Here is a 15,693-nt window from a genome sequence, read left to right as displayed (position 1 = left end):
AATTATATGGTTCTCTAAAATTTTTTACCGCACTTGTTGCATAATATACTACGAGTTTGGGAACAATCGGTTGTTTTCGGAGATATTTCCCACGTATTAAATTTTGACGTTTGCCAATTCTGACGGTCATGTACCCAAAAACTAAAGGTCGTAGAAAAAGTAAAATATGCAACACGTTCGGTAAACTTTTTAAGTTAGTCGTTTATTAAATACTCGTTCCGTTGCTCTCCGGTCGTGTGAAATAAATTCGTGAGTCAAATGTCGTTTAGTCAAGTATATAATAGATATCTGAATTAGTTTTGTGTCAAAGGATGCCGTCCATCAGTACCAAATGTTTGTTTCAGTAATAGAACCATGAATCTGTTAAAAAAATACTATGGAAAACAAATAAATATAAAAAATTGCACAACAGAAGTAAAACAAACTAGTACCAAATATAGAAAATTTTGAATACTGTGTTTCAAAACTCATTGGATGGAAGTAAATGAAGGATTAACACGATGATATGCTCCCACAAACTTGTGCGCGCTTTCATTCTATATATTTCTTGATTGTCCCAAATATTACTTTAAAAAAACGGTTAAATTATCTATTTTATTTTAATGAAATTTAATCTTTGTCAGTATATTAACTTATACAATATTATTACATTAAATTGAATCTATAGATAGATATGTTTTGAAAAAAATTATAATTGCTCTTCAACATTTGTAAGGATACGTCGTTATTAATTTTTTTTAACAATACTTTTATTGAATCTCATATTTAAAAAAATTTATTTGTTTCGAAAATTTTTGTGATGTTGAAAACAATTGCAAGACAGTAAAAATTGTCACTATCTTACCATTTCATAGAGGTTTAGACAAAATATAAACGGTTCACATATATTTTTTCAAAAAATCGAACAATAAATTCGAAACTAAAGTATTTTTTAAAATCTAAACAATTTAGTGATTATTTAAACATTTTTTGTAAGTTATGTTTACTTATGCTTATTTATATGTATATGAATGAAATGTTATGCAGCTAGTTAGTATAGCAGTAATAATGTTACAGCAAAACAATAATAGTAGATTATGCAACAAGTGCGGTAAACTCACGAGTGTTTAATAAACGAGTGACTTAAAAAGTTTACCGAACGTGTTGCATACTATACTTTTTCTATGACCGTTAATTTTTGGGTGCTATTTTGTAAAACAACACCAATGCATTCACTGACATGACCGTCAGAATTGACAAACGTCAAAATCCAAAGCGTGGGAAATATCTCCGAAAATATCCGTTTACTCCCAAACGCGTTTTGGGTCGCTTGTTGCAAAAGTATACAGTAGAAGTTAAACAAATTACCAAATATGGAAATTTTCGAATTCCCTGTTTTAAAATTCATTGCATCGAAGTAAATTCAGGATTAATACCATGATATGGTCTTTGAACTTTTAATTTATTTCTTTAAAAAGCAGAAAATTGACCAAAACTAAAGAGACAAAATTTTGAGAATTAACAAAGAGCTTAATTTTAAACAAATATTTTTACATTGCCACGCTAATAGATTGGGCACATTAACTTTAATTGTTAATAAAGAAATATTATTTTTAGAAACGATTTAATTATTTATTGTGTTATATTTTAATATATATATATATATATATATATATATATATATATATATATATATATATATATATATATATATATATATATATATATATATATATATATATATATATATATATATATATATATATATATATATATATATATATATATATATATATATATATATATATATATAACATATAGATAGATATAACAATTCGCAAAACGAATTATAATTGTTTTTAGACATTTATAAGGATACGTCATTATTTATTTTTTTAACGATACTTTTATTGAAAGTCATATTTACAAAATTTAATTTGTGTTTCGAAAAATACACAAGGCCCACTATAGACATGTCTTCATTGTTTTGTTTAAGGCAATTCCTCACTTCAAAATGCTCACGTTAATTAAAATTTGGACTTCTTGCACCGCTTATATTGGCAATGTTTTTCTTTATTTCTTATTACTAGAATAATTTCTCTTTGTTCAGAGAGATGTTTAGACAAGATCTGATTTGATAACAACAAAAAGAAAGTTTCTGTGGTCGTTATTTAATTTGAATTGAGTATAAATTTGTATATACATTTTTTGTTCAATTTTACAAAAGGGAACGAATGTGCTTTTGGCAATGACTACCTATAGTACTGCTTTAAAAGATTCTAACCTAAATTCCCAATATGTGAGATGTAACAGGAGAAATCTTGCGCTAAGTTAAAGAAAAAGAAGATTAGAATAATTAAAACGCAGTCTGCCCGGAACTCTATGCGCTCTTGTGTGTGTTTTTTCATTGAAGATGAAGGCCACAATATTTTTGAGGTTAAGATGTTTAGGAATTGTTTGCTTAAAGATATGTCACAAGGTAAGCAAAAATTGTAAAAAAAAAAGATATAGTAGCAACCTCTATAAAACTTGCATTAAAACCTGCGCCGTTATTTTTTAAAGTGCAGCCGGTGATAAGTAAAGTAAAGTAGGTAAAAACATATACAAGATCGGAAAAGAAATAGATCAATATATTATATTGCCAAATACCGGAATGTAGCTCTGCTCTGCTAGATTGTTAAGATATACTTGTGGGGCACGACCTATAATCTTCTTGGATTATTTAATTCTGGGCCCGCAGCTTATTAATAGCCACGAGCCATTTCGGATTCGGCAGCTTCATATAACATAAAAATATCCATTTTGTTTATGCATTCCTATCGTTTTCAACCAGATTCCGGCAATAAATTTTGATTCCGAATCAACTTGTTTAAATTTTTTAATCTTTTAGGGACTCCCGTGAGTTTATAATGACCGTCAAGAACGATAATGTTTCCTCAAGTCCTATATTTTTAACGATTACAGAAGGCATATTTAGGAATAAGTAAAGAACTAAAAAATAAGATTATGATTCGATAATTGAAATCTGACATTTGTGCATTGCAAGAGCAAACAGACACCTATAGGTAAGTTTTATAAAAGTTTCCAAGTTGTCTAATATCAATTAAAAGCCCATATAAAACTATAAGTTTTTAAAAAGAAAACCTTGCGAACATGGCGGCCGTTGTTTTTTTTATTCGAATGGAAGAGAAACTAAAAAATCATTACATGTCGTTTTAACTTTCGGGCTTTTACCAAAATAACATTTTAAAGTGCTCAAAATAAGGGCGCATCAATTTTAGGAAGGGTAAAATATAAAATTATTAGATACATTTTTCGTGGCAAATAAAATCATCATATAAAAAAGTTATCAAAGATTACTAAATTTCAGACAACATTCTACGAGTACTATAAAATTCGGTTTCGAACGAAAAGAACATTTTAAAGGGTCTTTATCATACCAAATTGCATCATTAGTTAATAAGTATATTGCATTAATTGATCCTGTCGTGTCATTGCTCGCGTTGAGTAGGAAATTTAAAAATTACCTCATCGATGAGCAAATAGCTTATTAGCAAGCAAGACTTCACTTTTATTTTTCTGCGCAGTTCCCTGTTCTCCTTAGTTACGTGCGTTACCTGCTGTTACTAGTCTATGGGCAGGGGCCTGTTTTGTCAAATAAATTAATTGTTATTATCTTTTTTTTTTAGTTTCCACCGGTAAGTACTTTGCACACGACTTTCAGCAAGTGCCCAAATAGTTTTGTGATGTTAAATCTGTTTTGTTTTCAGGAATTGACATTCAAGACCCTCCGAGCAATGTGGCATGTTCCCAGTATGGCCGCATTCTGAAGGTACAGTTTCGGTGGTAGTTGCAGAGTTTGAAGGCTCCAGTGTAGTTTTAGAGGTATTTCACCAGTTGCCGCCACAATTATTGGCACAATAACCACTTTTTCTTCCCAGAACATTATGGGCAGCTGGTACAGCAATATCTATTTTGTTGAGTTTGTCTTGTACCACAATGTCTGGCCTATTGTGTTCCATGGTGTGATCTGTTAGTATGGTTCTGTTCAAGTATATTTTGTGGGTTTCACTTCCAGTAACCGGTTCTGGCGCTTAGTCATAGTAAGGAGGGGTCTCCATCAAAACACCAATTCTTTGGGCTATTTCCTGGTGTATTACTTTAGCTATGATATCGTGCCTTTTGAGGTATTCTATTGGAGCTAAGGTTGTGCATCCTGCGATTATGTGTCCTATGGTTTCTCATTTGGTGCGGCACATTCTGCACATGTCATCTTGTATGTCTGGATCTCCTGTTACAATGAATGCATAAAGTCCTCAGTCTCCGCCATCAGCGTACTGTTTTCTAACCGGGCGTTGGAAGCATTGGTGTCTATTTGGTCGAGTTCAATTTTAGCGGGGTAGTGTCCATGTAGTTCTTTTGATTTCCGTCTCTGCAACGGCGGTTGATTGTCTTTATCCGCCATTTTAAGAGGCGTGAGTTTCTTATCTGCATTCACGATGTTGCGGTGGTACGTGAATGTTGTGCGTTTTTCATAAAAGAACCTTCTCATTTCGTCAATTCATTCTTGGTGGCCATCTTTTAGGTCTAGTACACCTCTTCCTCCTTTTTTTCTTGGTAGATGAAATCTTTCTTTTGAGCTTTTGGAGTGCCTGGCTCTATTTTTTATAAATTGTACTGAAATATTACGATTCATGCTTTGAATATCAGTGTTGATCCATTTAATTATCCCAAAACTGACTGTTGGCATAACATAGGTGTTGATCGCTTTTATTTTGTTTGCAGTCGTGAGGTACGTTTTCAAAATAGACCGGATTCTACCCATTAGTCGATTTCGTAAAAGCTCTTTCATTCTACCGTGGCTTATCCCCCTCGCGTGAACAGTTCCTAGGTATTGATATGTTTCACGCCTGTTCATGGCCTCTACGGTTCTATCTAATTCCAGGTGCTGTTGCCACTGTCCTCTTTTCATGGCATCATGACATGTGATCTTGCACTTCTCGATTCAAAACTCCATGCGCGCATCATCACTGTATGTTTTAATAGTCCTTAGTAGAGTATCAAGACCTGTCTTAGTTGATGACATTAGCTTGATATCATCCATAATGGGGTAACTGATCTATTTGTTGTCTGTTATGGAGCTGGAAACCTACTTTACATTTATTTAACATTCTAGACAGTGGAGCTAGTGCAATACAGTACCATAAAGCGCTTCATGCATCCCTTTGAAATAGTCCTCGTTTTAAGTGTATTCCTCCCACTTCCGTCCATTCCTGACTCCGTTGCATTATTATTATTATTATTATTGTCATATTAGGTAAAAGCTAAATGCAATGACAAGGACACAAAATAAAATGTAGTCTAAACATATGATATAGAAAAAGGTGAAGCGAAAAAAGGGGGCCTTTTCGTTGTTTATAAACACTGTAAGTAGGTTTTATAATGTAATGTAATAGTAGTTGGAATATGCTACGCCAGTCTGGAGTCCAATGTATTTTAAATATGTCGAACGGCTGGAGAGTGTACAACGAAATTTTGTAAATGCTTTAAATTATAAACTTAAAAGACAGACATTTTTTTAGTTATAGTGAAAACCTTCATTTCTATTGTATGCAGTCTTTTGAAAATCGTAGAACAAATTGTGATTTATTATTTCCTTATAGAGTTGGAAACAATTTGATTGAATCTCCTTTCTTTTTGGAAAAAATATACGGTAACTGTAATCCCTACATTCTTCGAAACAGGCAAACATTCATATCATTCAAACTACTCTTCTAACTCTCCAATTATCAGATGTACCCGTACTTAAAACAGGGTAGAGAACGCGTTCCCGGATCTTGACCTATTTGCTCTGCGCTTTGAAGCCTGTACTATAATACTGTACTACTGTACTGTAATAAAAAGTTGTAATTAGTTCTTAATTAGCTTTAGCTGGTAAAAAATATTTTAAACTAGTCCGGTGACAAAGTATCTTTTCGTGACATTTTGCGTTTTTTTTATCGGACAGCTACTTCTGTCTGTAAAAAAGACTTCTTTATAAATAAATAAATATATAACGACAATCTACCCCTTAACATGTTTAAATATTTTTTATCTCCGCTTCTAATTAATATATGCAAATGATCGTTTGAACATGACCTGTATTTTTTTATACTTATTCTTATTATACTTGTTTTTTTAGACTTCTTAAGCCATGGGACTATGTTTATATTTGTTTTTTGTTATTGTCATAATTTCACACAAATCAACGATTATCTATCTATCTATAAAATAGCTAATCGAAACTAACCGTTTCTAGCAATTGAAAAAGACGATCGGGTATTATCTCAAAACATATAATTGAGTCGGTTTCGGGGAAAGTGCGTCCGCACACGTCCAGAAAAGCGTCACGGCGCGACATCTAAAGCGGACGTACGGGAAACCCCGTCATCCGGCTCATAAAAGCTTAATTCCGCACGAAGTGAACAGTTTTGTCATCTTTATAATCCGTTTTGTAATAAGTTAAAACCAACTTTTCGCCGACGGGGAACAGATACGTTTTAATTTAAAAATAAAAGTTTCGGGAGCGACGCGACGCGCCCGAGCAAAAATTGTTTACTTTTACTTTACCGCTTTTCCGTTTACGTTATGGTTTAAGGGATTTCCGAAGTGAGTTTGGCAAAAGCACTCAAATTAAATTAGTTCATTTTTATTCGAACGCTGTGTTTTAGATGTATACGTTCGGATTAATTCGGATATTAAAGTTGTAAAACGGTTGGAAAGGGGGTCTCATTTTGGGAACTTTCGTTATTTCCGTTATTATGAAATATAAAATATACTTTTTCGTGAAGATACAGAGACGGCCAATAAAATTTCAATAGATAATAATAATATTAATAGTAACAAACTTACAATATAAGTTATAATACAAGAGTGGCGACATTTGCAAATTGCGCTCTTCCATGTAACCACAAGAACAACACCATAATTGTCAACAAAATACACACCCGTATATACCTACATCGTAAGTACAAGAAATAGATGCACATCATAAACTCATACCCTTTTGGTAGATACTGGCGGGTCTAATAAACAATATTAACCCTTATAGTTTAACTGCGTTGCAGCTAAAAGATCTCTCGGAAGTCACTGAAGTGTATCTAGGAACGCAATATCTCAAAAAATGGCGGGTGTCTCGATTACGAATATCATTTTCTCTGCAAAGTTTATCAAACAAGTACCACGAAGTCCTATTTAAGTTTAGTAAAAAAAACAAAGGTAGCTAGCTAACTGCACTTTATAACGGTCTTTGAGCCAACCAGAATCAGAGAAATATGATCAATCTTTTTTCCGATTATAACTAAAACGAGTACATTCATACATTCGTACATTCTGAAGTCGTCAGAGTCTCTCCTTATCTCGATTTAGTATAGCTGGCCAATAGACGATACTGCAATAAGCGACATGGGATAAAACTAACATCACAGAGTTTAAGTTTCACTTCTTTACTGAGAAAATGTTTGTGAATATACAATGTCGTCAACTTATAGAAAGACTTTTGTAACACCGAGTCAACATGCTTTGAAAACCGCAAATCACTGTGAAATGATAATCCCAAATTTTTAAACCCGTCCAAAGAAGGAGAGATAATCTTATCATTTAGCCGCAATTTAGCTTAATCTTAAAAGAGGCGTTTCTTACAACTTCTTCCCTTTTATTTCCAAATAATATCACCTGCGTTTTGTTAGTATTCAATAAGAAGTTATGAGCTGCAGATCTAAATTTATTTTAATGCAGCATTTAAAGCTTTACTAGTAACAAAAGGCGTATTGATGAGGTTTACAAAATTCAAGAAAAGTACAGAAAACGCTGTATAAACTGAGAACAGAATAGGTCCCTGTGGAACACATCTTTCCAAGGCAACAGCATCTGAATGAATATTTCTTATAACTATTCTATGGTATCTCTGACAAAAAAAATGAAAGTAGTAGTTCAGTTTAGCTAAGAGAAGGAAATGATCCAAGGCGTCGAACGCTTTGCTATGGCCCAAGACAATGAGACAATAGTTTAATTTAGAATCAGCTGCTCTCAACAAATTATTATATTCGATGTTTGGTTTATGGATAGGTAAAGTAAACAATAATAATAAACATACAAAGGGTTACAAGTTAGGGTAAAGAATAGTAGGTAGGTGTAAAGTAGAAGACAAGGATGTAATTGGTAGATAAATAAAATAAATAGAATCCACCCGGTGTTTATTGACTGGAAGCGATCAGAGCACAGCCGATATCATGAACTTCAATATTGTCACATATGGTGGGCCCTGTAATTAGTTGATGCATGCCGAAGTTCGTGGGAGTATTTGAAAATCGAAAATAAGCAGGAGTATTAGTTTTTAACAGATCAACATTGAAATCCCCGCCAAATATCAAAAGATTAAATTGACGAATAAGTGCGGTAAGGACGTTTTCCAGAGTCAAGATAAGATATTTCAGTAAGTTTAAAGTTGTCTGTAAGTCTATAAATTGTTCCTCCTTCCACATTGTTCGCCTTATTTCTTTAGATACACGGTTATTGTGAACATTTAAAACTTTGGGACTTTCCTCGTATGTAGATTAGTTTTTTAACCATTGAAAAGTATTGAAATATGTTTTTACTTTTTTTTCGTGATAAACAGTGACCTTATTAATGGCTTTTTAAAATATTCCATATTTAGAAACCATTCAATTTTTCTTTTTCAAACTTTGCCATATCATCATTTCAAAAACCAGCGAATAAATAAGAATTTTATAAAATTAAATGCATAATTTCAAAACTGCCTAATAACCAAAATTAACAATTTGCAGTTTTATACTGCCAGCGAATAAATGCTTTTCTGAACAGTGAACAGTGTTATACGTAAAGTAACAATCTGCCACACAGAACAGAAGTGCAAAAAAGAAAAGATAAACAAAAAAAAAATCAAAAATTTTAAAAAACTTAAGACCCATTGTGTCTTATGAAAAATTCGCATATATTATCCCCTTTAGAAAGGCTAAACGAATTGCCTCCCGAAGATCTGCTAAAAATTCTTTGTGTTTCAAATTTGAAAATATTTAGGTAATAGTAATTATTGTCAATCGTGTCCTGGGCTGTAAATAGAAAGATGTTTCAATTTGAAAAACAAAAGTTTGTATTTTCAATTTCTATATTTGATTATAATTAGTGAGTTTATTATGTACTGTTTCCTTAGTTGTTAGCACACCCCTCCTAAGTTACATTAAATAAAAAGGTTCTTCGTCTCAACATAAAACGGCACAATTAAAATACACAATTTTAACTTTGGACTCTGATTTTAAACCTTCGAGTAAAATAACTAGAGGTCAATTAATCAGCAATCTATTAGGTACAGGGAGATTTCAAAATTCTAACTTTGCTTTTCCTCTATGTGCATTGAAAATAACGCCGAAATATATATCAAATATCATATTAAACAACAAACACTATCAATTAATCAAGTCTATATAAAAGTAGTCATTGCGATCCAGTAAACATCTTATTTTAATACAGCATAATGCTATAAGACATACTAAGAGAAATAGTGCAATTATGCCTAAAATAAGGTTAACTAAGTGTCGACAAAATTTATTATATTCTACACCAAAAATTTATAATCTTCTACCTACAAAGTTTAAACATAAACCCTACCACAAAATCAAAAACAAAAACATTATATCTACTATGAAATCTTTTAAGATTAGATTAGATTATTAATAATTTGCATCACATGTACCTAAAAAGTTTGTACTTAGTTAACTAATGACAATGTAATAATGTTAAGCTCGCCTATTTTTTAAGATGATCTTTAGCTAAGGACCGTTGAAATTGAACCTAACTCTTTATATCAACTATTAAACCGCATATACATATGGTTTTTCCATAGTGCAGTAATGCATTAAAACTCTTTTATAATAATAAATAAATCTTGAAATCCTGAAATTTTGTGCTTGTGTTTCAACTAAGCTCTTAATAGACAAATATATGTCATAATGTTAATGGGGTCAGACGGCTAGTATTCCTTTTGTAACCATAAATGTAATGTGTTGATCTCCTAGGCTAGACAATATTATCCTACAGAAGAATGTGTATTCGTTCAGGGACTATTACCGCATATCCAAATAATTGTTATTTATTATAAAATAAGCTTTAAAACAACATGTCAAAGCTCGAATTTCTTCGAAATTATGCTAAGAAATATTGGATTTTTTTTTTAAACTAAACTTTTTATGATATTATCAATCGAAAAATATAACAAATAAAATCAGTAAAAAGCGGTGCCATGGCTATCAAAAAAATTAATTCATTGCTTATAATTTCGCGGGTAATTGCTTCTAAATCCGCAATTTTAAAAGTATAAGGACAATTTTTCACATTTCACAATTCTTGTTAGATTATATTAGTCCGTTTTATTTGACAAACTAACTAATACAAACACATCGTTGAGGTGTGTTTCTAATTACGGGAAGGTAATTTTGCGCGTTGGCGCTTTTATGCAAATTTCTATGGCAATAATTCTTATTATTGTCTTTTTTTATTTTACCTAATTTAATGGTGGTATTAAAAATTATAAACAAACCATTACCCCAAACAAAGATTATTGTATATGGCGTATAACCAACGACAAAAAAAAATAAATTGAAATACTATACTTTTTGGCAACATCCAGTTGTGTTAAACAAGTATTTATTGATTTTATACTCAAATAGCGCAAAATAAACGGAGAGCAACAACTACTGTCGCCTCCTAACCTGAACTTTCCTTAAACTTCTTAAACCGTTGCCGTCGCCAGGGTCTCACACGAGAGTTTGCCTTTCCCGCGTTTTTCTTACGTCCAGCGTTAAAATCTCCAAGAAAGGAGAAATTTTCGGCGTGTTCCCTTCCCTTTTGGGGACCGAATAATGGAAATACACACGGCACTTGTATTCGTTCTCACTTGCTTATTGAATTCTGCAGTCGCAGCAAACATATTATTATTTGCATTTTTTTTCTTTCATTCTGGTAAACCTAGTAAAATAAACTTTTTATTACTGATGTAGTTTTCTGTTTCACAGTCTTGTCCCAAAAGACCGAATGAAATGTGGCTTGCGAATCATGAGAATTGTTGCAATTTTGGATTGGTCCGATATGAGTTATATTGATAAATAATTCTGCATATGGTAGAAAATGACAATTTTCAACAGCTCAATATACTTCTCCAGAATCGGCGAGCAATTTTTGAGCTTTTTCTTGTTCTTATCAAAATTATCTTTTAACTAAGAGCAATAAGCACATGAATATAATAAATTCATTTTTTCACAATGCTGTTCGGAAAATAATCAATATAATATTCATAATAATGACCATGATTGCATTTATGTAGGTCCATTTTAACAATAATCAGTATACGCCGCTTTAAAAATATCCTCCAATAATTTGTTATTAACAAGTATATATATATATATATATATATATATATATATATATATATATATATATATATATATATATATATATATATATATATATATATATATATATATATATATATATATATATATATATATATATATATATATATATATATATATATATAAATCACTCAGAAGGATCCACTAATAAAGGCGACTTGATCGCTGTTGTTATGTTTCTTTCAACAAATGATGAAATTGAATGAACAATGATGATAACACAATAACTCATGTTTTTGAAAAAGCTGAAGAATATAAGCTATGCTCGGATGCTAACGAATGTAATCCTGAAAAATACTATGTGATGATGCTATTACAAGAGATTTTCCAAAAAGTCTTTAATAGACCAATTTAAAAAAAGTCGGCACAAGCGGTTTTAAGAGTATCCACCAATAATTTGTTATTAATAAGTAGATACTGCAGAGGAACACAAAATTACCCTCAGCAGGTAAACATTTTTTATGAAATATGAAAAAAAAAACAAATTATGTATCTCATGTTACAATGAAAGAGATATGTGTTCAATGTCGGCAAATAGAATTGTTAAATTTTGAGTGCGTAATTGAAAATGTGTGTCTGCGTCTGATAGCCAAGTTAAATGAATGAAATGAGTTATTCTATAACAAAAGGAGGCGAATTAGTCACTTTTGTTAGAAATCTGAACATTTTTGTGTTCTATTTTAATTGTAATGAATGGATTTTCATCAAGTAACAACTGTCCCCGCTCAGCATTTTTATTACTTTGCCGTTCTATTTTTTAATAATAAATTATTGAAAGAGAACGTGTAAGGAGTGCACGCAGATGCAGGTGTAAAGTTGGTGAACTGATCTCCGGTATTTGTCTAGTTTTTGTACGGCTAGAAAAGGAAGAGCTTGATTATCGTTATTGCTAAGTTGGATCCATGTAAACGTTCAAAAATATAGATTTACGAAACTGTTATCAACTTTAGCGATTTGTTTCTGTAGGTCTTCGACCAACGAAATTAGTCTTACCTCTTCCGCTTCGTCCGACAAATCTAAGGTCGTTAAATTTGGCTACTTGATTTTTCATGACGGCCGTCGAGTTCCGCAACTCTGCACAATAGTTCTCGTCGTTCCCGGCCCTCACTGTCACCACAGTACCGTCCCCCACGTCACCCAAAGCGACCACTTTGAAGGCGACCGGCAACGTCTTATTCGACCTCCAATGAGGGGGTAACACTGTACAAACAAACAAAGGACTCCCGGTCCTTATCAGTTCGCCGGGATGTTCGGATAGGAAGTCGTTCAGAGTCCTCTCCGCGAGAATGTCGGACGTCATCTTCGTGTAGGTATCATTGATAATGTTGGTACCTTCCGGGGACGATGCGGCACCCGTCGCGGTTTGAGTGTTGGTGAGGTGCATGCTTGTTGGGCAACTTGGCGACGGTCCTACGAACGCTTCGACCTACAACAGCCGCGTTTTTTTCTTATTCGTCATCGGTGCGTATTTTGCTCGGGAGAAATTGATGCCGAAACTAGATTAAAAAGCCATCACATGTCAGTCAAAAATCGCACGGTTTATTGCGCGTTCCGGCGGTTGCTAAGCAACACATGTCAACACTTTTTCTGAATGAGAGAAGTTTTTCAGGGGTGGGGTACGGCGGCGGTGGCGGCGGCGGCGGGAGGGTTGACGCACTCACTTCATAAGCGCACATCAGGTGTGTGTGTATACACACGTAGCGGAGCGAACTTTTAAATACGGTTGACGTAATTGGCGGCGGGGTTGCGCGCAGGGGACGGTTCCGGTAAATTGGGGCGGCAAAAAAAAAAAATTTTTTGCCAGCCGCGGGTGGCGAAAGGTGTGGACGTGCGTTAAAGCGTTTTATCACTGGGTAACACTCGGCGTGTGTCGTTCCAAGTCGAACCGAAACCAAAACTAAAGACTTAAACAGTGTGTTGTTGATTAACTAGCAAAAACGCGTGCGGTAGCTTACGTCCCATCCAAAAATAGCCATGGAGAGCGGCGGTTAGAGCAAGACGAGGAACCGGAGTCTTGTCGAGCCACGTTTCCAAAAGCAGTAGCACTCGCGCGGCTTGATAACCCTTTAGTTATCAGGGGAGTACGAGCGAGATGGCGCGAGTCGCCTTCCGTTTCACCGAAAGAGACGGAAGGGCGGCAGATTAAAACAGAAGCTAACATAAAGGGGTACACGAGAGATAGAGAGCAAGTGCAGTGTATCGAATGCGGCGAGAGAGAGAGAGACCATCTTGTTTGCGGTTTCGGCGGGCCGGGCCTAGCCGAAATAAAGGACGGAAATATACAAATTGGCGTTGGTGGGATAAGGCCGTAGACCGAGCGCGGTTTTTCGGCCGCAGATTCTCGGCGCAGGCGTCACATTAGAAGGATAGAGATAGCTTACGGGCCCGCGGCGGCGGCGGTAGCGGCTCTGGATTGTCATATGTTTTGTCTTTGCCAACGTGGTCGCCGAATGCGGCCGAGGACACAATTATCTTCGCGGGCTATGGGCAGCCTCCTTTTTCCCGTTCTTTTGCGTGTAGTTTAACTTTTAAAAAGGCGTTTCGTAATTCCATAGCATGCACTCAGGGAAAAAACATTGCAATATCAAATAAAATTAATGCAAATGTGTTTTGGTTAGTTATGTATGCATGTGAATTGCTAACTTCAAAAAGGAGATGTCTTCATTTTTACTACTTAACCGGCTGCGCTATTGTAAAGGGATTTAATTTACTGCATAAATGTCATCTTTCTCCACACTCTAAATTTGCCGACGAATTTCACAGTAACATAACAGTAACAGTGTGAATTTACCCTTTTCCTGTCGGTACATTAATTTTGCTTTAAAATTGATGTCCATGACCCTAAAACATAAAAAAAATATTTGTTAAATACCTGTTAAACTTGTGACGCAGGCACTAGTGGTACCCAGACGAATGCCCAACGCCATATTAGCGTTTGAACTCGTTAAAGGTACTAAACGGGAATGAGCATAGTGTTGTCTGTTAATGTTAGGAATTAGCACACTGGAGAGATTATTTTGTTAAGGAATAGGTAAGTAATACGAGTTTTTGTTATATAAGGCTAATATTATTTCTACTCATTTCACTACCTTAAAAGATGAAGATAGGAATTAGGAGTTTTAAAATGTATTTCGTTTGTGAGCATTCAACATTATCGAAAAAATGCAACTCTCACCTGTACCTTCATGGGTATAATGCTACTAGAAAAAAGTTAGTTATTTTTTTCGTAATGGACTTATATAAACTTACCTATATCAGTTGTTTTAATTGTCGATTCTTATAAGTACTATGTGTCTTACTTATTTCGTTGAACTTGCCATTTTTTAAATGTTATACAGGTTTGGTTAGTTTATTTAATTACATGCTTACGGGTCACTAATCAGTTCTTATCTTAATGTCAATTGAGACTGAAATATTTGGTGATTCCAACTATAAGATAACGATTTTGACAGTTTTACGGTTAGGCTCAACTAATATCAGTAATAGTTATATTGAAATATATATTAATAAGCTTGGTTGAAAGGTTTACTGAAATTTTAAATGAGCTAACAGAGTGGGCACAATAAGGGGTCCTGTTTTGTTTACTGAATGTATGCGGGCTCTTCTTCTCATTTGTACATTATTTTTCTATACCGCAATAATACTGGGTTTAAATATATCTTATGCCATCATCATTATTTCGTAGAAAGTGTTTTAGTCTGTATATACCCAGATATCCTGTTCTTTTAAATCCAGCTGACTTGAAAATATTCACATTAAAAACATAATAAAACTAATACAAATCTTCCCGTAAAAGGAAAATGTATCCCAAGTTTTTGCTGGATATATATAATGGTAAATATTATTGTCCAGTCAGTATTCTTCCCAGGAAAAAATCAACTTACAGAGAATAGAGATAAATATGGTATTATTAAAAGAAATACAACACCAATCCTAAACACCTAATAATTGCGTTTAGGTGTAGAATGCTTAATTCTACACCACAGCATGTTCTCTTTTATATACAGTGTATCCCACTTAAGAACTCAATACCCTTGTGAAGTTTGTGTTTATGTTTCGATTTTGAATAAACTTTTTTTCATTGGATAGGTCTCTGAAAAATGCATTATAACCTTGTTTTACTTATTGCTTCAACTTAAAATTATGGCGAACTGGGACTAATTTTTGATGTCAAAAATCGAGAAGGGCTATTAAGCATTTTTTTTAAGAGAAAAGTGTCGACGTGTTGAGACTACATAAAACCTAACTA

The 15,693-nt window shown here is 33.6% G+C and overlaps 1 protein-coding gene across 1 annotated transcript in view; it reads right to left on the bottom strand.

Annotated features, from left to right (window-relative positions):
* The window catches only part of LOC132699898 (runt-related transcription factor 3), a 48,764-nt gene extending 35,481 nt beyond the window's left edge, over positions 1-13,283 (bottom strand). Inside the window, exon 1 of the mRNA XM_060666874.1 lies at positions 12,438-13,283. Coding sequence (XP_060522857.1) covers positions 12,438-12,828 — 391 coding nt within the window. The 5' untranslated portion in view covers positions 12,829-13,283. The remainder of the gene's footprint in view (positions 1-12,437) is intronic.
* Between the last annotated feature and the right edge of the window lie 2,410 nt (positions 13,284-15,693).

The sequence above is a fragment of the Cylas formicarius genome, unplaced genomic scaffold, assembly GCF_029955315.1.
Source record: "Cylas formicarius isolate icCylForm1 unplaced genomic scaffold, icCylForm1.1 PGA_scaffold_3__17_contigs__length_32017465, whole genome shotgun sequence".
NCBI classification, from domain to species: domain Eukaryota; kingdom Metazoa; phylum Arthropoda; class Insecta; order Coleoptera; family Brentidae; genus Cylas; species Cylas formicarius.
This window is presented reverse-complemented; position numbering and strand designations above follow the sequence as displayed.